The 24485-nt window shown below is 40.4% G+C and overlaps 1 protein-coding gene across 3 annotated transcripts in view; it reads left to right on the top strand.

The window, feature by feature from the left end:
• The window catches only part of tanc1b (tetratricopeptide repeat, ankyrin repeat and coiled-coil containing 1b), a 99700-nt gene that overhangs the window by 28500 nt on the left and 46715 nt on the right, over positions 1 to 24485 (top strand). Inside the window, exons 3-4 of one of the 3 annotated variants that reach the window (XM_029458521.1) lie at positions 4998 to 5204; positions 14055 to 14159. In XM_029458521.1, the coding sequence (XP_029314381.1) occupies positions 4998 to 5204; positions 14055 to 14159 (312 nt within the window). Of the gene's footprint in view, positions 1 to 4997; positions 5205 to 14051; positions 14160 to 24485 lie in introns of all 3 variants that reach the window. The other 2 variants (XM_029458520.1, XM_029458522.1) reach the window with 2 other exon arrangements.

Raw genomic sequence — 24485 nt, 5'->3', positions numbered from 1 at the left:
AAAAATAATGTGAACAGAGAGTTGAATTCATTGAATGAGTTTGATGACACATTTTCGTCCTTGGTATACGACAAATACTTAGCTAGGAACAGCCGGCCAGTGTGCTAACTGTGCTCAGTGAATTACATGTTATATTAACTCAGTGGTCAATAACACAGCCTTATTTATTTACTCCACTAACTGGATGTCCTTATCATGTGCCCCGATGGCATGAGAAATGCTCACTGGCCCATGACCCTGGGTTTACATACACATTGTGTGGCCCTGTGTTTTCAAGGATCCGGGTCTCATGGAAAAATTATTCTGACAGAATGCCTTTCCCCTCTGAATCAGCAAATATTCTTTCACAAGCATTGCAACTCCTGTAATCATGCGTCAGTCAGCCAACTCACATGGGACAGTTGTGTTATGCAAATACAGAGTATAATCTGAATAAGTATTTGGCTTCTATTAGGGTCTTTGTCAACCCCTGCAGGCATACACAAAACTCAAAGCAAAGTGGAGATTGAAGGAATGATCACAGTAAACTTTCCCTCGGGGGAAAAGAACAGAGCCTACAGGTGGATGCTGGAATGGAGGTGGGGCTGATTAAATAACGTAACATTGAGGGGAGGCAGTGGCAGATGCAGCAGTGTTTGCAAACAGGTCAGCTGCTGTAAGGCCAAAACAGTGGGCAATGTATTGACAGCTTAAATAAGCCACCCTATTGCAAAAGGTACATTGTGTTGCATCAGCAGCAGGAGGAGGAGAATAAGAGGAAATGTATTAATCCCTCATTGTGGGAAATAAACTTTTTACACTCTGTTAATGTTATTAATTTCACACATACACCCGAAATACACACGCATAACCTACAGGACTGTCTCAGAAAATTAGAATATTGTGATAAAGTTCTTTATTTTCTGTAATGCAATTAAAAAAACAAAAATGTCATGCATTCTGGATTCATTACAAATCAACTGAAATATTGCAAGCCTTTTATTATTTTAATATTGCTGATTATGGCTTACAGCTTAAGAAAACTCAAAAATCCTATCTAAAAAAATTAGAATAGTTCCTCAGACCAAGTAAAAAAAAAGATTTATAACAGCAAAACAAAATCAAACATTTGAAAATGTCCATTAATGCACTCAGTACTTGGTTGGGAATCCTTTTGCACGGATTACTGCATCAATGCGGCGTGGCCTGGAGGCAATCAGCCTGTGGCATTGCTGAGGTGTTATGGATGCCCAGGATGCTTCAATAGCGGCCTTTAGCTCATTAGCATTGTTGGGTCTGGTGTCTTTCAGCTTCTTCTTCACAATACCCCACATATTCTCTATGGGGTTCAGGTCAGGGGAATTGGCAGGCCAATCGAGGACAGTAATGCCATGGTCAGTACACCAGTTACTGGTGGTTTTGGCACTGTGGGCAGGTGCCAGATCATGCTGGAAAATGAATTCCTCATCTCCATAGAGCTTTTCAGCAGACGGAAGCATGTAGTGCTCTAAAATCTCTTGGTACACAGCTGCATTTACTCTGGGCTTGATGAAACACAGTGGACCAACACCAGCAGCTGACATGGCTCCCCAAACCATCGCTGACTGTGGGAACTTCACACTGGATTTCAAGCAACTTGGATTTTGCTCCTCTCCAGCCTTTCTCCAGACTCTGGCGCCTTGACTTCCAAATGAAATACAAAACTTGCTTTCGTCTGAAAAGAGGACTTTGGACCACTCTGCAACTGTCCAGTGCTTCTTTTCCATAGCCCAAGTCAGACGCTTCTTCCGTTGTCTTGAGTTCAGAAGTGGCTTGACCATGGGAATACGGCTATTGTAGCCCATTTCCCGGACACATCTGTGAACAGTGGCTTTTGATACCTGGACTCCAGCTTCAGTCCACTGTCTTTGAAGCTCCCCCAAATTCTGGAAGCGACTCTTCTTCACAATGCGGTTAAGGCTGCGCTCATCTCTCTTGGTTGTGCAGCGTTTCCTGCCACATTTCCCCCTTCCAACAGACTTTTTGTGGATGTGCTTTGAAACTGCACTCTGTGCACAGCTTGCTCTTTGAGAAATTTCTTTTTGTGTCTTACCCTCCTGATGGAGGGTGTCAATGATGGTCCTCTGGACAGCAGTCAGATCAGCAGTCTTCCCCATACTTGTGATTTAGTTTACTGAACCAAGCTGAGTGTTTTTCAAGGCTCAGGAAACCCTTGCAGGTGTTTCGAGTTAATTAGACAATTCAAGTGATTCGTTGAACACCCTACTAGTATACTTTTTCATGATATTCTAATATTTAGAGATAGGATTTTTGAGTTTTCTTAAGCTGTAAGCCATAATCAGCAATATTAAAATAATAAAAGGCTTGCAATATTTCAGTTGATTTGTAATGAATCCAGAATGCATGACATTTTTGTTTTTTTAATTGCATTACAGAAAATAAAGAACTTTATCACAATATTCTAATTTTCTGAGACAGTCCTGTATACACATGCATTAGTGGAGAGATGTCAGAGTGAATGGGCTCCCACAGTCGGCGCTTCAAGCAATTGGGGCTTTGGTGCCTCGCTCAATGGTACCTCGGCAGTACCCAGGAGGTGAACTGTTACCCAGCCCACACTCTGTAACATGGTCCATGTGGGACTTAGGAACCGGCCACCCTCTGCAGCGATCTTTGTAGAATGATCAAATATTTCCCATGCCATGTTGTATGCATGTTCAATATTTTAGTTTTGTTCCAATCATAACAAGGAACCTCATTAAGAGACCACTCTACTGTTTGCTGAAACCCACCGTTAAGGCCCTGTCATACATATCCGTATGACAGAAATGTATGCCAGCGCATACGAAATATCGGCAATAGGTTGATATAAATTAAGGGTAAGTTGTGATCGTTTGAAGGACGCAGATGATACGCCGAACACGCCAGACATATACCCAGTTCCGTATGGCAGAAACATCCAAGTCCAAATATGTCTAACTTTTCCACAGCGGTGTTGTAGCTGATGTATACATAACGAATACATAACAAATTATTATACGTATGTCAAACATTGATAGCTTATCACTTACTTATTTAAAACGTATCAGAGCGTCTGGACAACGGAGCTGGAAAAGTGCCATCTGGTTCACGTCATGCTGATACTGGAGAACGGGTAAAATGCTGAACGCTAGCTGTACTGTAAAAACACGTTTAATAAGTTACTCTGTCGTCAGCCATCATCTTAACATAGGGTAGGAATAGTGTATCCACTCGTTATCAATAAATTGGCTGTAGGGTTCACCCTCAGCCGACGTAGCCTATATCTAACGTTCCTCTAACGTAGTCACGTAGGTATTCACGTAGGTATTCCCGTACTATATTCACGTAGGTATTCCCGTATTCACGTACTATATTCACGTAGGTATTCACGTACTATATTTACGTAGGTAAGTATTCACCTACGTATTCCGTATTCACGTATGTCTAACGTCACGTAACGTCTGCATATCTTATGAGGCACATGTCGGTTACGTCCGGTAATTTTGAACATGCTCAAAACATGAGTGTTCAACAACGCACCCCAGCGTAACACAGTGAGCTCTTAACGAACACTACTTATACCTTATATCTACGTAAACCAGCGTGTTGCTGATATTTTGTATACGCCATATTTTTGTATATCTTATGCATTTGTTGGGCATTCGTCTGATACATTTTGTATAAGTAAGTGATACGATATCAATAGGTTAGACATGCGTATCTGTATATGTTCACTTTTCCGATCCGATGAAAACTTGGACGTATTTGGACTCTGACAAATTTTCGTATGTGCCGGCATACGTTTCTGTCATACGGATATGTGTGACAGAGCCTTTATCCATGCTGTGTAAGCTGATTTCTCTGCAAGCCTGTGGCACCTGCCTGTGTAACATGGTTGTATAACGGTCAGCTAATACCTTGAAACTATATCAGTGTAGAAAGTTATTAGTAGTTATATGAAATCTGTGAACATTCTTTTTATTAAGTTAGAAAAAGCACTTTGGCTTTGCTCCTGAAAAGCGAGGTGCGAGGGTCTAAGGACAGAGGGTGTCGTATGCTGTACAGTCAGTAAAGCCCTCAGACAAATGTGTGATTTGTGATATTGGGCTATATAAATACATTTGATTTGATTTGATTTAGGGTTTAAACATTTTCACCTGACAGCTATGATATGTCTGTTTTTATACTCAAAAATGGCATCCTGTCAGAACCTAGCTGCTTTCTGCAGCAGAAAAAGCTTGCCAATGTTTCCTCCTGAGGTTTTACATTCCTGGTGTTCAGACTCAGGATGGCAGTAAAAGTAAATGGTTTGGTATATTGTTTCAATTGGGTCAACTTCAAGGTCACTTTGGTCATCTTTATGTATCCAAACAAAAAGCTTTGCAAGTTCTGCATAAAATAAAATCCTTAAAATTTAGATGATGGTAAACTACATCATGATAAAACACATTTCGCGCTTAAATTGTCCTTAGAAAATGTATTTAACATAAATCATCTCTTTGGCTCAGAATACTATAAAAGCCTTTTCCATGGTTCTCATTGGGGTTATGGACTTTTTAGGTGACTAGAAAAAGTGTCCAGTCACTGGACTTTGGGGGCTGAATTTGTTATTTTCTAGTATATTTCTGCTTGTTAAGTTCATAAAACTGTGCAGAGCCATAAGTCCTGCATAATCATCATCGTGAACTCATACACAATGCCGATTTATAATATACAATACATTCATGTTACATACATTCGTACTTTGTTCAATAATTCTCAGAGTTTTAACAACATTGTTCTAAAATAGCACTTTGGTCTTAACAGGTTTAAAAGTTCACAAAGCTTAATTTCCTTCAACCCCGAAAACTCTGCTGTACACAGGCCGCTAAAAAGCATGAGCACAATAAGAGAAAAAGATAAGCATATGTAAGTGTGTGTCGTCCTTATGTCATTACATAAGGTGATACCAAAGCTGTTTGTAAAATCTGTAACAACCTTGTGGTTCTTCTCAACAGGTGACGTCCACAGCCACAGTGCCCAAAGAAGATACCCACCTGAGGGAAACCCTCAACTCCAGGGGCCTGGTAGCGGGCACCCTAATGTCCCGGATGATGTTTTCAGATTAAGCCTTGCCAAGGGAGTGTCCATGTCTCTTCCATCCTCACCTCTCCTGCCACGACAGTCCTACATGATGCCCTTACGCCCTAGCAAGAGATCCCCAGGTATATTTTGGCTTTCCTATATGATTTTTTAGGCTCTGTGTCCATATAGCATTGCCAGCATATTTCTTTCTTATGTGGTTGCCTTGAGAAAAAAGTGCTGCACCCAGCTTTTTTTTTCTGCGTCCGCTCCGAGCTCTTCTACTTGAAAATCGCGGACTTTTTTCCAAAAAGACGCTTGTGTCGTCACTGTTTTGACCAATCGCATATTAGAAGTGCAGGATTTATCACCCTGGTCTCCAAGAAAATAGAGGAGAAGCTTGTTCTGGCCATGTCTGTAGATGGATGGAAGCCCAAATAGATGATAAGCAAAGGGGTGATGTTAGTTTATCATGCATCGGCGACGCTTTCCATTTTCCACAGCTGTATTGCCATTGTGTGAAACACTCTCGAAAACAAAACACTTCTGTTCTGTACCACACACCACAATAAGTAGTAACCTAAACAAGCTAAATGTGCTGCAAGCATTTGGGTTCCTCCAATTCTTTGTACACTGTCAGTCTCATAATGCGAGCTTCATTTGTCTCTGTGGGCGTCCTGCAATGTGCTTTTGTAGGATTGTTGAACATCTGATAGTGCTCCAGGAATGACGGTCCCTCTCAGGTTTAAAACACTGATGCTGCTGCTAAGTTATACGGGAGACAAGGGAGTAAAGTAATAACGATAGCTGGACCATCACTTAGACTGTGAGCTCAGACTGGTTCCAGAAGGTTGTTGTTGTCACTTCATCCTTGTATTTTATCACCTTGTCTGGATGTAGCGGTCTACAACAACACCGCGTGTTTACTCTATACTGGCTGGTAATGGCTGTGTGTTTACACTGAATCTTATTTGTCAGTCCTCCCGAACTCCTTCTATCCACCATGTTGAGAACTTGCTTGTCAGCAGCTGTGGGGTGCTTCAAAGCAGGGGATACCTTTGTAGCTGAACTTGTCTCAACCTGAGTCTTTGTATTCTGGAGACTTTGCAAAGAGGGGAAAAATCCTTTAAGTGGTCAATGTGGCCCCACTCACATGTGGCACTCATCTGTGGGCTATCTAGCCTTTGTTTAGAGTGGTTACAGCTTTGATCTGTTTAGTGTAAAGACGGGTTGATGGGGAGGGGGAAGTATGGTTGAATCCTTATGCTAGCTTGTTTGGTTGAAGTTCACATCTCTGTTCATAATTATGATCTAGCTGCTCAACTCCAGTTTTGAGATTTAGGTTTAAATTGTTGTCTTTCGCTTCATTTTTAGTTTGTTTTAAATTAGCTTTCTAATATGAAATACTGTATTCTGATTTCAACTACAGATTGGGACGATTGCTATAGTTTTTTTACTTCTCAAACCTGATTTTCCCACAATTCTCATCACATAATTCAAAACCTAATATTGGACTTGCAGACCTAAAATTGCAAAGCAGTGAATTATGCAAATTACAAGTGGATATGTAAATGCTTAATTATGTTTGAATACTTATTTTATAAAAAATGAATAAAGAGGTAAAACAAAGACAAATACAGTTTATAATAGCCTAGTCGAGTTTCATTTGCTCAGCCTCCACTCAAGTTAAAACAAACCTATCCAAGTACCTGAGGTGATACAGGGTTTGTGAAGACCCTTTTAAACCCATCAAAGAGAGTGTCGATGAAATGTACATTTACAGACATAAAGGAAAGGGATAAGAGTAAGCGAGAGGTAAAGAGAGCGAAGAGGCTCGGTTTGTCAAGGTGAAAAGGGCCCTGGGGACACAGGAAGGGGAACACTCATTAAAGCCACATTCCCACTTAGGGTGCTCTCAGGCATGGAAAAAATGGACTGACTAGATAGGATGTTATGGAGGACAACCAGGGAGAGAGGGTTGGGGGATGGTTTCTAGGCTCTCCTCCGCTGTCCTCACAGGTAACTGTGAAAACCCGTTGGGGGAGAGTTCACACCTCCAGTTAATAAACACATACTGCAGGAAATGTCTCAACTCTGCGACGAAAACAACATGGGTCATAATGCCGCATTTTCTCTCTTGTGTTGAGCGACAGAAGCAGCAGAGTATTCTCCATTTCAGACTCATCTCTGTTGAAATGAGCGTGAGACAAATAATTGCTGTTACGCAGATGTTCAGCAAAATCGGCAGTGAGAGATTAGTTCACTTTAATTCTCCTCCGTATATCTATCAGGTATTATTGGAACCATTTCAACATAAGCATGCATGCATTTTACTGAAGTTTCCAATTAGCTAAATAATATTATTTAGCTAAAATTGAACGCATGCTCATTATATAATGAGCATGCGTTCAATTTTTGCAAATAATTGTTTATTTGTTCAAAACATTTCTTAGAATATCTACATTTCAACCCAGGTATTTTGTGAACTAGTCCTCCTTTAGTAGTTTAGATTTTTACTCAAGTCATACTACCCTCCATTTATTTATACATACAGTAAATCCATAAATACATTCTTTCACACATCAATTTTTTCTCCTTCCCATCCAGCCATCATTGATGTTTTTGCGGGGGAAGTGGTTTCACAGATTCAGAAAGCATTTTGTTGCTTGGTCGGCTTCGTTTCCTGACACAGTGGATAATCTATCGCAGTTTGGAAGGCTCAAACATAGTGGTTGTTCCTTTCCTGAAAACTTCACAGGGGACAACAGAGAAACATTGAGTTAATTAGGAGTGTGACGGATGCCTGAGCTGCAAAGTCCTGGTGGCGTTGAGTGCCACAGCTTTGATCAGCTAAGCCCAGAGCTTAACTATGAAACACTGCACCCTGACATGTGTTGAGCAGCACCTCGGCTTTAAAGTCTTAATAGTTTACAGACACCCTAAAGGTCCAGGGAGGGATATTTACTGCAAGAATGTTGCCTGAATGGACCCATCTTTCTCCAACCCAGTGCAGTTCAAAGATCATGTATTGGAAAACTTGAACCTCGATCTTAGTGGTATAAATGAGATTTTAAAGGTATTTTTCAAGTGTTCGAAATGCCAGTCTCCTGGGTATCTACACAGTGACCTCCTCTGGTTGTAATAGGTTACTGTGCCATTGGGGGATAAAAAGCATCTGTTGCCTTCAAGGTTGCACTGCTTGGCTTGAGTTGCATGTGTGTAGAGATGACACTTTTCCAGCTGTTGAATAAGCACTTCAGAAAATCTCTCATCTAGTTAGCTATGCAACAACTATATATATATATATATATATATATATATATATATATATATATATATATATATATATATATATATATATATATATATATATATATATATATATATAACCACAGTGCATCACATGAAGTATGAGGTGGTGTACATGGAGATGATTATTGTGCTGCCACTGTACATTAGATGTGTGACCTTTCAGTAGTGACGAGACCAAACTGTCAGCCCCATGCTTTGCGTCCCTGCCAGCCTGCAAGGTGATCATAAAACAGCAATTTATATTGATTTATTGCTGTCATTGGTAGTGTATCATTTTAATTGGTATATTTGGAATGAGGCCACAGGGGGAATTGTCTCTGGTAGGCTGTTGTGTATATTGAAATTAGTTAAGTGGATTTTCCTTTGATGGAAGCTTTGGCTTTAGGCTGATTAAATTATCTATCTGCCAAACAGGTCTGAAAATCACCATCAGAGAGCACAGTTCACTATTCTGCCATGATCTCCCAGTCAAAAGATCTGGAAATGCTTTTTTCTGTCATCCAGGCAGAGTGGGGACCCTGTTGGTGCTCTTTAATCGGGTACAATCCTTCTGTTTTTGGACACTTAGTCCCAATAGTCCATGCTGAAAAAACTACACACGACCCCACAGATTTTGGCGTTTGCGTGTATAAGCCGATCAGGTGACTACTTTCACTGACAGTGGTCCGATGCTGTGACGTCTGTATTGCTTATCTCCTCTTTATCTCTGTTTTCGTGGCAGCAGCAGCCCCACTGTTCACCCAGAGCACACTGAATGCTATACATTAGTGGTGGTTAGCCGTCGAAGCCACTGTAGTCTTTACAATGTGTTTTTGTTGTGGTTATTAAGTACCATAGCCATTTTGTTAAATGTGGTTTCTTTGAGGGTTTTTTTTGGCGCAGGGTTAAAGCTTAAGATGGTATTAACACAGCAGACCACATAAAACAACACAGAAAGTCATTTGGTGGAACACTTGAGGATTTCTCCATGGATATGTGTGTTTTTACTAAGCCTCATAGTTACAGAGCAGTCATTAACAGCCTGTACAAGTTCCAGGTATACTGTCTGCTTAAACTGAAACCAACTCATTTAACAGTATCTTGTGTCACAGGATTCAAAGCATTATAATCCCTTTATATATATAAAAAGGGATTAAATAAAATAAATAAAAACTTTCTACAATAATTTTAGGCTAACCACCTTTTTCCTTGGCAATATCAACTTTGAAATGTTATTACCATATCATTGTTTGATTGAAAATAAGTTATATTATCATGCTATATCCTGTACGTATACAATGGTCATCCACTAGCATTCTTCTACATTGCCAGATGAGTGCAATTTAGTGTGCAGTCCTGTCAAGAGGATGGAAAATCTCTTCAAAGCCAGTTGTAGCCCCTTTGAGGTGAGCTCTCCTGAAGTTAACTCTGGGGTATTGACAGTAACCAGACAGACGTGAGGGAATATTGATGCCTTTCTGAAGGCCGAGCTGTAAAAGACCTTGTGATGCTGCAAGAACACTTTGAAAGGTTCCTCTGATGAGCACCCAGTGAAATGTTCTATCCAGTTCTCCACGTCACTGCACTCCAGCTTTAGCTGCTTATCGCATGCAATCCCCTTTTTCATCTGCGCTGGAATCCCAAGTCACCTACTGCCTAAGAGACCAACACTGCATCTTCTGTCAGTCTGCAGAATCCAGATGCTGCTCATATGATGTATTGGAGTAGCATAGTAGATTGTATATGGTCAGGAGAAAGGAACAATGATGGCTTACTTAACCTTGCTTGAGTTATTGTTGCTACCTTTTGAAAATGTATGACCATGTGCACGGTGGAGAGTTAATACATAAGTCAAACCAGCTTGTGAAACGGCATGTGTGAGATTAGTCATGACTATTAAACATGTAGTGTTTGAAAAACATTACCACTCTCTCTTTGTGGTACAGTGCAGACATTGCATTAACCAGGGGAGGATAATGGCATTTCGTCAGGCAGTGAATAGGGAATTAATCATAAATTAGCATTTGTACTTTGTAGAGTTAACAAAGCACCATGCCTGTAATAGGCTACTATCTTAGCTGCTTTGCAACCACAACGACGAAACGATTTAACGCATTCAACAGCTATTAACAAGCACACGTGTTTTTTTTTTTATTCCATCCTCTCCATAAGATGTTCAATAATTAACAATGGTAACATGCAGTACTCAGAATACCAGTCTCGTCAGCTAATATATTATTTTTCACTTTTGAGTTGAAGAATGACATTTTGGAACAGAAAGAGGGCTGTTGTGAGACAGCCTTCATTTCCTTTGCGGCACAAAGAGTGCACACTGTCTTATTGAAAAGTTGAAATGTGAAGAAGTCAGAGTCCATCTTGAAGAATGCTGGGAAAACTCCTTGATCACTTCCTATTACCATGAACAATGTTCTCTTTCACTGGCATTGGCTTGACTTTGTAAGTTGTTTGTCGTAGGTATTCCGCTGTTTGGTATGTGTGTGCGTGTGTGCATGTGCTTGCTGAGTGATAGCTCGCTGGTCATGGATTCCTGAATCTCACAGTAAATACTGGTGAGTAAAGAATCCTCTGCAGTCACAGCTCGCCTGGCTGCTTTACTCCAGGGATACTCTTTTCTCCTTGTTTTTCTTCCTTTAACACATCTCCTCTTTTTGTTTGCTTGCTTTTCTCCCCATACATTTAACATGTGTATTTTTTCATAGATACACATTAAGACAAATATTTACTGTACATTGGAGGGGATGTTTTCAGTGATCAATTTTTACTCATGGAAACATTTCTGCTGCAAGCTGAAAATATACAGTACTTTTACTTTGATACTTTTCATATGCCATCTTTTTTTTACGTTCCCTCATACAGTACATTTTGAGTCGGCATCATGGTGGCATATGTGTCAACTGTACAGTACATTTAATCATAAATACCAATAGAAACACAAATACAGGAAAATACATTACTAGTTAGTTAGTTAGTTATATATACATACATATATATATATATATATATATATATATATATATATATAATAATAATATATATATATATGTATTATATATAATACATATATCACACTACATACATAGTATAGTGCATGTGAATAGATTAACATTCTGGATTTTGCATCGAAATTGTGATTAAAGTGAGAACACGTCTCATGTCTGCCTCTGTGTCCTTCAAGGGTCATACATCTGAAACTTCCATCTCTGCGACCTTTTCATGCCTGTTATAAACTGCAATTGCTTATTCGTCAGTGCTTCCATCTAGAAGGGCAGAGCGGTAATAGCACCCTGTTAAATCTTGAGATTAGATTTTGAATGGAAAAGAAACCCCTGTGTACTTTGTCTGTCACAAGCTGATGCTCAGACATCAAGAGTCTTGCTGAAGGACCTTTTGCCTCCTCCCTGTTTTATCAGCCCTCAGATTCGGCCTAAAATGACCCTTGATAGCCAGCCACATGTTTGTTATTTATGGATACTGTGTTCCTCTTGGCACTTTGTCTAAACCGTATCCAAATTTAAGCATATGGTTTAAATTACTCAAACTATGCCCTGTGTTTTTAGATGAAATGCACTCAACGTAATATATTTGGCAGTGTGCTTTTGGTATTTACCTGCACTAAGTGTGTGTCTCTGTCTCTGTAGTTCCACTCTAATTGGAGCCGCGTGACTCCTGGGTAATAGGTTGTGCCTGACCATCCGCAGATATACGGAAGACTCTTTGGCTTTGTCTACTAGATAACAGGAGTTGGATTGCTTTTGTAGATCCTTACTGGATCGGTCCTCTTTAGGCTTAGACTTAATCTTTGTACACAAATCAAATAGTCTCTTCATACCTCACATCTGTTCAAAATCCAATTTTTATCACAGTGCTTTAAAAAAAACATCACCAATTAACCGTTAAAACTATTTTTTTTACCACTGCTACTGCTTCCTGCCCCTGTGATAGACGAATGTATTAGGCTTCGGGCTTTTACTTTGAGTTCTTTGACTGGCTTTATATCATGACTTCTGCTAACAATCAAGAGAGCACCCAGTTTTGCAGAGGCTCTACTCGGGTATCAAAAGCACCGTTCCTCACTATGCATTTCAAGTCGCATATCCATAGATGGCACTGTGCATCAAGCTGACTTTGACTCTCATGCTCGGTTTGTTGCAATGACACTTCCAGATCATTTCCCCTCACATGGCTGCTGCTGTAACTCCCCTCTTTCTCCCTCACCTCCACTTTTAGTATCTGTGGCCAAGATCGCAGCTGTGGTTTAAGAAATTGTTCCGTCTGACTCAGAGGATTGTTTTCATGGAGGTGGGAGGGGCTGCTTATCAAATGTGGTAATAGGAAATAGTTATCTCTGCTCTCCCATCTAATAGTTATGTTATGCCTGGGGTTACTCATACAGTCACATAGTTACAGATAACTGGAGTCTGGAGGAGGAGGTGGTTTGGATTGGGTTACAGTAGGTCAAGTTTGGAGTAGCATAGAGGTGTAGCTGCAAAGAGAGGCATGCTGTTGCTATTCTCTATGGATTTATGGATCTACATTATACAGTCACCTCCTGCTTTCAGATTATTCCCTGTAGTTACAGTTTTGCTTTTGTGTCTGGACTCATTTTTCTTTTTTACACAAATTGTGGGATAGACGTAAAGAACTTGAAATGTGCTAGTTGCTCGGGAGATGCAGTGTTTCATGTCTTAGTATTTAGTCTAGTGTCTTTGCTGGATCTCCTGCATGTATAAACAATTATACTGCCACTCTTAGGAAAGTCTCTCTATTTAGGGCAGATTAAAAGGCAGTTTTTACAGAATATGTTATAGACAACAGGGGCAAATCGCACGTACAAAGATGGGAATGTTGCAAAAAGAGCTGTGTCTCTAGTGGAGTGAGTATCTCAGTGGTTTATCTTAAAGTTCGGCACAGTGAGCAAGCATTCTGTGTGGAGCTGTGGGATTTTCTAATTCAGTCACGGTGAGAGCAGTGGGAACAGAGCAGCGAGCTAACCTCGACTCCTCACTAAAGACAACGACTGTCCTCAGTGGACTGTACCGCTGTCCCAGATACATCATCTGACTTACAGCAGGACTCATGGACCGTAATCCTCCAAATGTATCTTTGCAGCAAACACAGGGTAAACTTTCAAGGGACTGCTCCCAGATCAACAAGCAGAAATACTCTTTGTCTCTTTCTCTTTGTTTTTGCTGATTCCCAACAGTACATGTGTGTGTTTAAACACTCATTTCTAAAGTTCACTAAGAGGCTAATTGTTGTGGTTTCCTGCTGTAGTTTACATTCCCAGAGCCGACTAGCAGTGTTTTACTGGGAGTCTCCAGCCATGCAGAGAATATTCTAGGTTGTCAGACAGACCAGAGCTGCTCTCAGCGCAGGGAGCTGTCTGAGAGAGTGTGTGCGTGTGTGTGAGTGCGTCCGAGTTTTTGTGTGTGAATGAGTTTATGTGAGCTACAGAGTGCAGCCAAGCCTGTCCAACTAAGACACCACCGCCTCTCATCTCTAGTCCCATCTGGAACACGTTAATCCAGCGAGAACTCTCTCTCTCTCTCTCTCTCTCTCTCTCTCTCTCTCCTCTTTTGCATTTCACTCTCTCTCTCTCTCTCTCTCTCTCGCTCTCGCTCTCGCTCTCGCTCTCTCTCTCTCACTCTCATTCTCCCTGTATCTTCTGTTCGCGCTAGCAGGTCCAATCAGGAAGCCCAAATATGTGGAGAGCCCTCGTGTTCCTTCTGATGCCATCGTTTCAGCGCTGAGGAAGGTGGCCGATAACAAGGAGTCCTCACACAATGGTGAGTTTGCTTTTCATTCACTTGTGTATATGTCTGCTTATGTTTTGGGAAGGGTTGGAAGCAGTCAGACTTGAACTGTCTTAAATTGAGAACGCGTATTGTCAGCTGAAATTCACAACTTTTCCCTCATGCTGTGATCAGTCTTCATAGCTGTATGTGTGTGTTGTGTTATTTGGATTATCATTGTTGTGTCCATGGGGTCAGGGATGGGTCTCTGTAATTTAAGGGTAGCATCAGTTCCTGCATGTAAGTACCAGTGCGTTTGAGCAGTGTTCCTTCATGTTGCCTCTTATACAAACACACAATAGTGCTGTGTTTATTTTAAAGTGTGTGTTTAGATTACAGAGGAGTCAGTTTTCCTCTGTGCGGGGACACATTGTCTGACCGGCGCACTAGATTTGTTTCATGGGAACGTAATGAGGACAAGACCTTGAATTTCTCAGTAATTGCACATGTGTGTTCTTGTGTTTGCACGTTTCTGTGAGGTGTTATTGCTGCCTATTCTCTCCTGTGTTGGGCGTTGTGTGTTTGTGTGTGTCGAGGTAATGTTCCACTAAGTGGGTTAGGGTGAGGGCTGTTTTGGTTTCCAGCAGAGTAGGGCGGGCTCAAATTCCTCTCATTGGCTTAAGTTTAAGTTGTAGGATGCGTTATCTTTAGCAACGGGCAACACAGAAATTGTACATGGCTCACATACACAGACAGTAGTAACCCAGCGCAGGCTAGTCACTGTTGACTGTTACATACCAAGGCACGACTGTGTGTCTGACATTCAGCTGGCACAGTGCAGTGTTTCGGCTCAGAGCGGGCTACCGGCAGATAGCGGACGCCAGATAAATGTTATCTCATGACAGCTGGCGCACTGGCACTGTTAGTGAGCTAATTTTATGAGCTGTATACTCCGAATAAAGTTTTGAGAAAGCTGTTTTTTTTAATCTTTTAAATAGAAATTTATGGTGATAAACTATAGTTGTTTTTGAGTCCCATCCCTCGACTCACCATTCCCCGTGCATTTTCCTCATCTGCAGATCAGAGAACCCCCTTGAAGCACATGTACATAAACATAAACACACACATTGACATGCCGGTGCTGTCTAAGAAACAGTCTTTCCTAAGCTTCACGCCTCCCTCTTGCTTCTCAACACAGAATAAATAAAAATATTGCCCAAGGTGTGTGTACTTAAAGCTACAGTTGGTATCGATTCTTGTCATATTTGCTGAAATCGTCACTATATCCTGGCAGTAGTGCACGAGACAGACACTCAGGTTCATCTAAGTCCTCCTAGTGCTCTTAATGGCAGTGTCGATCACTGCTTGTGACCTCCAATCAAACTGTAAAACTAGGCAGTGCTGATCAAATATGAATCAAGATTCTGTTACAGTATTACTGATTTCTTGGCTCAAATGTTTTCAGAAAGATATTTTAGTGTACTGTACTGTTTAGCTGTAAAATTATAACGTTTGGTCAGGCCGGTGGCCCGTGCTTGGTTTTGGCTCGATAGTTTTCAACAGGGCAGCAGGGTTACAAACGTTCTCATTCGACAGCTAAACAGTAAAGTAAAATATGTTTCTGAAAAGATTTGAGGAGAGAAATCGGCACTGCAATAACAGAATCTTGATTCATATTTGATGAGTGCTGCCTAGTTTCACGAGCAGTGCTTGACATTGCGCTAGATATTCCTCGGCTCTGATTGGTTGTCTTCCTTCGAGCGAGGTGGATTAGGAGCACTGGGAAGAGGAATATGATTTCTTTTCACAGATTATCTCTCATCCGCTACTGCCACGATATATTGACAGTTTCAACAGATATTTTTATGAAGTTACCACCTGGAGCTTTAATGTTCAACTACTCGTGTTTTTACAGAAGGGCTCTTGTTGTCGTTGTATAACATTAACTCAGTTCTGTCTTTTCTCTAATTTCATTTTAGGATAAAATGACTCTTCAGGCGATATAACAGGCCACACTATCTCACAAGTATGTGACAGATTTACTGACCGAGCCCTCCAGAGAATATTTCTGCTACCATACAATGTAGAGCACAATCAAACTCAAACACAGAGAGTACACAAAAAATAGAGCAAAACATTATAAATTGAATTTTGCATTATGTTATTCTTCTGGTCTACTCCCGATGATAGAGATAACCGTTAGAGATCTGGTCAATCTACGACGAATAAGAAATGACATCGCAGTCTCTTGGACAGTTTATGTGCAGCTTAATTTAGAACATTTTTATTGCTCATTGCATTGTTGGAACAACAGCGAAAGCCAGTCTCTCCTTGAGCAGCTCCAGACATTTCAGTTCATTCGGTAGCTTTGGTGGGGACTTGTACATGCGCTCAAATATTGACTTGACTCTCACAGAACTGAATAAATAACCAACCTGTGTTTTAATGTCAAACGGCTACTTGTTATTGCTGCCAGTTATTCAATATATATAAGCAGCTAAGCCAGGAGAAACTATCTACCTCCTTCCCACAGCCATAATTAGCAGGTAAAAGAAGTTCACTACCGGAGAAATTAATCAACTAATTATGTACAATTAGGCGCTGTATAAATTCTAGACTAATGATGGCTAATTGTGATACCCCAGCTGTTGTAGGATGAGGCCTCATGCATAGCTGACAGGAATTTGAGCACAGCTACACATGCTACGTCTCTCCATTTTTCTTTCACCAATGTTGAAACATTCACCCATAGGATTTGCATTTTATTTCAACTTAAATCATGCAGTTAGATATAGTGTTAGCTGTAGGCCTGGTACGTCAACTGGATTAGTTTATATTAATGTGTCACACGTAGCATGTGACGAGGACGTTTCCCTTGTTCTTTTGTCAATAAAAAGAGCATCTTTCAGCCTGTGTTGTTAGCTGTTGTTAACTGCTGAGATGGGACTAGATGTTTGTTTGACATCGCAGCTTTTGTAACAAGGTCAGCGTTAGAATGTTGACACAGTGTCGTAAGAATCCGAGTCGGAAAACCCATTTGAAGGTTTACAGCATGAGCACCATGTGACATTTAAAGAAAGTGAGTTCTTAGGAGTTGTACAGGGACTTTTTGTTGGCAGTTGTGCTGGAGGATACATCTCTCGGCTTTCCAAAAACCACATCAATAGTCACATCTTTAGTGCAACTCAGGCCTTAAAGGCTTTTATGCAGTATCATTTCTGTGTGTGTGTTTCATTTTGGTCATCCTCAGATACGATTAAAGCATGTGGAGTATAAATATATTCATTTACTTATTACTTTTTGGGTTGGACTGTGGGCTTTCCCGAACTCTCTGTTGTGGACAAGCAGGTTGGGCTGTAGGCTAAGATAGGAAACGTGTGCTTGACCTACAGTGGATTCACCTCACATAGCTCTTTGAGGAAGGATAGTTTCTTGAGCATGTGTGTGAATGCAATGTGTATTTGTATTGTGTGTCCACAAGTACGTTCGTGTTTGTTTGTGTATGTGTGCGCTTGCGTGCATGAGTACATTTGCAACAGGCGGCCAACAGTCTGCCTGTCAAAATTGTTTCAGCTGTGCCAGAGCTCTGTCTCTGTCAATCAAGACTGAACCCCTGGTCCCGTCCTCTCCCTCAATTATGTCTCTCTTTTAAACCCCCCCCCATGTTACAACCACATTGAGACCCGGGCCCAAGCATTTAGCACCTGTTTCATCTGAGTATGTGATGTTGCTTTCACTTCTTTATTGTAACTGTTCTGATAGTAGTCTGAACTTCCATTAATCTCCTGTACAATGTGTGTTACTCATTTGTTAACACCTTTTGCAGACCGTATCATTCTTTGTGCTATTCATGGTACTAGTATTGCTGCTGTTAAATTGGGAGATAAAAGTGAAAAAGTGAAAATGTCTCCTTTTGGCACAACATAGGGTTTAAAAAAAGAAAAGGCCCAGCCACGTCATAATACATATTCATCTTCAGGTTGTCCGTAAGTGTATGTGTATGTGTATGTGTATGTGTGAATTGGGTAAATGTAATGTGATCTTTTTTCAAATTCCTGATGAGTAAAACATCTCATCAAGGAGAATTAATCTGCTTCAAGGTCTAACAGCCACAGCCCGGGTCCTGGTATGCTGCATGGAAGGAATGTTTTCGTAGATGTAGGAAACCATGATGTCACTGGCAACTTATTTTGAATTGGCCATTCATAAGATGATGCAGATACTGTCAGATTATTCTTGTGGTCTTGGTATGATACTGAATAGGGAAATGGAGACAAAGGCATGTGAGGAAAATGTTCCAGAAGAAGTAATGCGTTACGCATAAAGCAGTTTTTCAAACGTGGCTGTATTTTGTTCCAGACTTGAGCCCAATTGTGTAATCAAGACCCATTGTTGACAGTTTATTGAATTTATGATGATATAGGCAAGCAGTGCCTTGTGGCAGCAGAGATGAATGCGTTGTGATTTGTTTTTGGCTGTAACAGAGTCATATCACTCTCTATGGCATATCAGGTTCATTGTTGATTTCCTTTTTTAATCAGCTGCTTGAGGCTAAAACTTTGTGTGTTGTCTGTCTTTTTCTTTATTTAATAATGAAGCTTCATTAATCTGTACCGCTCTTCTCTTAAAGATTCTTACACCACAGCCGCTGTGCCCCGCAGTGGTGAATCGCTGCATGAAGAAGCTTTAGCTCTATTGGTCAAATGGTTAATGAAATGCCATCTGTATCTACCATTAGAGCAACAATAATAACAGCCAGCGTCAAGCTGAGATGTCGGTCACAACTATGATTACTATCCCCTTGCCATCCCCATCCTCATTTTACCCATATGACAGTCCATCTGTGCTTGCAGCAAAGGACATTTGTGGTTCTAACAGTGGAATTTGCAATAAGATGTGCTTCAGGGGGGCATGTCACCTCGTACCTCTGAACTCAAATGGGGAAGCAGGATGCATGTTCTCATCGATGGTTCATTAACAGGCTCCACTGTTGTGGTAATGCAACTCCAGCTGCTAATGAGCACCGGCTGGATTGTTTTCTCCTCCATCTTTCTTCTGCTCCTCCTCTTTCCGTCTTCTTTCTTCTATCCCCGCACCACGCGGATGTTATTTCACACCTGCTCATAAACTTCCTCCGGCAGCAGATAATGATGTTGTTTTCTTTTTGCCTCCATTTGCAGTACAGTTACTGGAATAACAAAAAAGTGGTTCCAGCTACATCCCTGGTTTTTCCATATCATACAGGGTAGTATAAGATATAGAGGACAATCAGATAGGCTGTATAGCTAAAACATTTTCATTCACATTCATTTCATTTTACATTTTAAAACCAGTGTTGCTTTCACATATAAAGTCATAAAGTCATGTGAAGTACATTGGAATTAGACTGATCAAGATAAAAGTAGTGAATGAGTACCATTAGAGCAATGCTGCTGATCGACTCATCGCTCCTGGATGGTATTTTATACACTGCAAAATCACAGAACAACACTTTACAAAGCCTATTTAAAATAATTTACATAGAGGCAGTATACAGCCTTGGCAGAAAGAGTACCTATTGCTCAACTGTCTCATTTGCTGAGCTTTCATGCTCTGACTTTCCTTCATTCTTCGTTCACACAGGCTTCCAATTAGGACTGTATTAGTGCAATGGGTTGATATCCATCAGGTTTGTCAAACACTTTTCAATTCTGCATTTGCAATGCACAGAACTTCTGCAAAGTGTATGAAGTAAAAAACTGAAATGGGTAGGTTGAAGTTGTCACAAATTACAATCCCTTGTGCATAATACCCGTAACCCTGCACAGAATTTATTTGAACTCATTATTAGTAACCCATTAAAGCATTAGCATTCTAGCTAATACAACTAATCTGTCATCTTGTCACTATAGTTTTGATTGGAAACTAATTAAAGCACATTTGGGATTAGTAGACCTTTTGCAGAGGTCTGCGCAAGTGCTTACTTGTAATAGTGCTCCACTGTTCCTGTGACACATTATTGAACCATTAAAAAACTCTTTACATTTAAAACTCTTTAAATTTTCGTTAATTAAGAATTTTGACAGAGGTATGTATGTCAGTTAAAAATAAACTCCCTACTGGACAAACTACGTTATGGTGACACATTATCGCAAACACATCTTTGGCATTTCTCTACTGCAATATTTGAGTTAGTTGTTGACCTACAAAATGCCAATACTGATATATCTCTGTGAGAAATTGAGAGAGAGAAAAGAGAAAAGCACACGGCCATAGATGCAGTGCGTCTACAGTATAAGTTTGTGGGACTTACCTAATCTCTGAACACTGCGGGGAAGCCAGCAGGTCTGGCTGTTTTTCCGCCCACCGTCAGGTTATCTTGGGTGACAGGTAGTCAGAAGGGCTCCCTGCTGATAGCGTTTTAAATCAAGAAACCATAGCAGGCCTCTTTCATGCTTTCCTTTTCAGGAGTGCGTCACTGCTTGAGAAACTGATAAACCCCACACTGACCTCTGTCTTTGATCATCTGGCTTTTACTTTTTTATTTTGTATGAAATGGATTAGAAAATCCTTTGCCCATTGTATGGTGAAGTTATCAATTAAGCATTAGATACACCAATGTGGTTCTTGGGGATGATTTCTATCTTTCATTATGTGTCTCAAATTGAAGAAACTGTTGACAGAGGAACTAGAGAACATAACCCAGGCACACAGTTGCTACACTAGGATATACAAGGATGGTTGTGTGATTTATGATTTGCACCATTATGTGCCACCAGTTTAAAAGGAGTTGGCATTCCTGATCTCTACTTATTGAAAGAGACGCACAGTGCTGCAACACAATGCACTGTAAAGCTTTTACTGCCATTATGCCTTGTAAAGCTAACTGGTAAACACTAATACTGCCCATCACCTACAGTATGTTCATATCAGTGACGGTGGTTCGACTAGATAAACAACAACAGTTCCGTTAGCAGCAGTGAACACAGTCAAATTGGCATTGTCACGTTGAAGGCAATAGCTGCTCAATGAAGCTTCTGATGCGATCAGATCAGCGTAGCAGTGGTGGCCCAAAGGATCCAGAATAGAGCCTGTGACAGCAATGCAGCCGATTTGATCAACGAGCAGGTTGGAGTAATCTGGCAGGAAAGCGAAAGAGCAGCATGTGTCCCTCCTTCAGTACCTTCAGCTGAGTCGCCCTGCACTAAGACACTTCACCAACAAAAGATAAGACTGGTCAATAGATCAAACTGAGGTTGCTTTGAGCAGCTTCTAGGACTGAAAATAAAGGAAAACAATAATTACATATACCACTTTTTACTTTACATGACCCAGATCTACTTAATGTTATACTGCCTGTTATGTTCACTATGACATTAAGGTATTTTGCTGTCAACGGACAGTGAAATGGTTCGATGAATAGGCGATGACAACATTCATAAAAGAAACTAGTTAACCATTTAGCTGTACTAGACAACTGCCCCGTTGTGTCATGCGTATGAACGGAACGTGAGTCCCAGAGTCCAAATCCAATCCAAAGTGGTTGACAAGCTAAAGCCAAAGTAGAGTAATTCATAAAGCCGCAGTACAACCACAAGCCTAACTCAGATTTCTTCATTTCCTGCATCTGCTATGTTTTTATTTATAAATGCACAAACACAGAACGCTGTCACTTCCAAAGTGAGAGTTGTGTGTCTCGCAGTTTCAGTGCATCTAATTTGTGTTGTTTGTACAATGTATTGATTTGCACTGAGTCCGCTGAAGATATTGTTATTGATGTGGCCCATGAGCATCGGTTTTGACTTGTAAGTGCCATGTGCGTCACATATGTCAGTATTTCTGTTTATTGTTGTGTTTTTATGGTCGATGCCTTGAGGTCTATTGAAGCCCAAGCACAGTTCTATGGCTATTGAATGGTCTTCAGAGACCGGTGGGTTTAAGTGGTGACAACCAGTGATGAACATACAACTGTGAAGAAGCACTCAATCAACAAGATGGATTTGTTTCTACATGGTGTTACATTATAGCCAGAGCAGGTACAAATACAGCTTCCTTGCACTGATCTTTATAAGCTAAAGGTTTCAACTTCTACGTCTATATTTTCCCTCAACATCAAGTGAAGGACAGAAATCTCTGAAAATCTCACAATGTGTGACTCTAAATATTTTGTAGTCTTCACAAATCCATAATGTTTGCATTTTTAGCCAATACCATGCCTTTGACAGACTCAACAACTTGTCACTGTTTGCTATAAATGTGTGATGTTTAAGGTGCCCTTTTTAAAACCCTGGAGCCAGTTCTCATTATCTGTACCTGTCTATTAAAAGATGATAAAGCATGCAATGTGCTGCTACTTCAAATGACTATTGACCAACAACTGGCACTCAACATGGTTGATCTCTGTCCACAGTTGAATTTAACAACTTAATTGAATTCTTAACATAAATCTCAGTTATACTACTCTGTCACCTAACGATGTTACATAAAAGTGATTTAAATTAGAGTAGCTCACGAGTTCTTAAACCTTTATGAAATCTCATCGAAGGCTTACACTCAAGATATTGTCGGAGCTTGCTTGTACATGATCCTAGTTATTAAGATGTGTGCATGTTGTGGTGGGTGAGAAAGGACAATTGAATTCTAATAGCACTCTTTGAAGACTTAACGAGATTTGTGCTATAATCCAGTGACCCTGAATCTATAAAACCGCTGTTGTTGGCATTCATGCCTCAGCATTGTCTTTGCACCGGCGGCCTTAAAAGTCTCCTCTCATGCATTTACACGAGCAGGGTGACATTCCCTATAAAGAACAGATTTTTAATGTATGGCATTTTACGGCACAGCATTTGCCATGGAGAAAAGATGATGCAAGTACAGCAGCCAAAGTGTATTAGGTTAGCGTTCAGTCCTACATAGACAAAAGCTTCAATTTATTCAGTGTGATACCTTTAGGCTATGTTTCCTTTCGGGCTTATACAATATTTTGTTTTCTCCAAATTAAAGGAAAGCGCTTTTCTTAGAGGCGGTGCAACTGGCCTAGAGTCAGTGCCAACATAAAACATATACTGACATCAGAAACCAGGCAACCCAGTGAGCAGACGTGTCAAAGGGTTAACATAAATATGCAGTCTCAACTTAGAGATGTGTGCTTGTCTGATTACTTACAATACAAGTATCTTGTCGAACACATGTTCTTCTTGTTGAACGACGTAGGCCCATGACTAACATGTGCAAAGCCATAATGGCTCATTCTGTTTAGTACAGAAGCCTTGGATGAATTGCTGGCATGCTTTGTTCTTACTTTGCAAAATGACACTTATAGTTAGAGTAGACCAGCTGCATGCATTTGGTTCATGGACAGCATAAGTTTTCAAGGAAATTCAAATGAGTAGTTAATTAGTTCTCAGCACTTGTGCAATCTGCTTGATTAGACATGCTTTTTATTTCCATATAAAAAAAAGAATCAGCTTCTTTCCATTGATAAGACGGCCAGTCCAGAAGTTGAAATGGGTAGTACTGGAATCAATGCAGAGGGAAGCTTACAGGAACATTGGGATGTGGTGGTTCTGTTGTTTCCGTCAGAAGAAGAAGTTGTGTTTATGCTCCCTTTGCCAACCAAGGCACACGTAAGTTCATATGTTGCAGGTTGAGTTGTAGGGTGGACAGTATTCCCCCCCCCCCCTGATTCTGTTTCTAACAGCAGCAGTGAGAGTTACATCATGTGTGACACTAGGCCTTTCTCAGTTAAAGATTTTGTCTACATGCATACATGAAATAAATATGCATCTTAAAAAGATGGTGTGCCAGTAATATTATTGTACAGAATAGGGCATAGTAAAATCCAAGATGGGATATGATAACTTTCTTTTTTCCCTTTTGAGAGTACAGCTCTGGTTTCACATTGCATACTATCCTTCCCAGACCGTTAACCTATAACATTCCTCTATTATTGTTGCAATGTAACTTCACTGGGAGAAACGCTACAGAGAAGAACTCCCACTGTATATAATTATATATGCATTATTTAGAAGGGGACTGTGGTGTATTACTTTGCTCCTAAACAGTCATGCGTGGAAGTTTGGGGAAGGTAGGACTTAAGGTCCAAGATGACTTTTTGATTTCCGTGCACCAGCTCTGCCACCATCATTCTTACTATTCCTTCCCCTTAACATCACAACAATCTACCTTATTGTAAAGGTTGATTATTATTAGAAGAAACATTAAAATCACATATTGTTGTAGCTTATTATCTTGATTATATGCACAGTATTCTATCAGGTTAAGAATCTCTTAGCAAGATATTAATGTCATTATTCCAAGGTCTGCACATTAAGAGTTACTCCTCACTCACATTTCACAGCCACACTTTGCATTTATGCTTCACCATGAAATATATAAAAT

Source organism: Cottoperca gobio, chromosome 21, assembly GCF_900634415.1.
Source record: "Cottoperca gobio chromosome 21, fCotGob3.1, whole genome shotgun sequence".
NCBI classification, from domain to species: Eukaryota; Metazoa; Chordata; class Actinopteri; order Perciformes; family Bovichtidae; genus Cottoperca; species Cottoperca gobio.
This window is presented reverse-complemented; position numbering and strand designations above follow the sequence as displayed.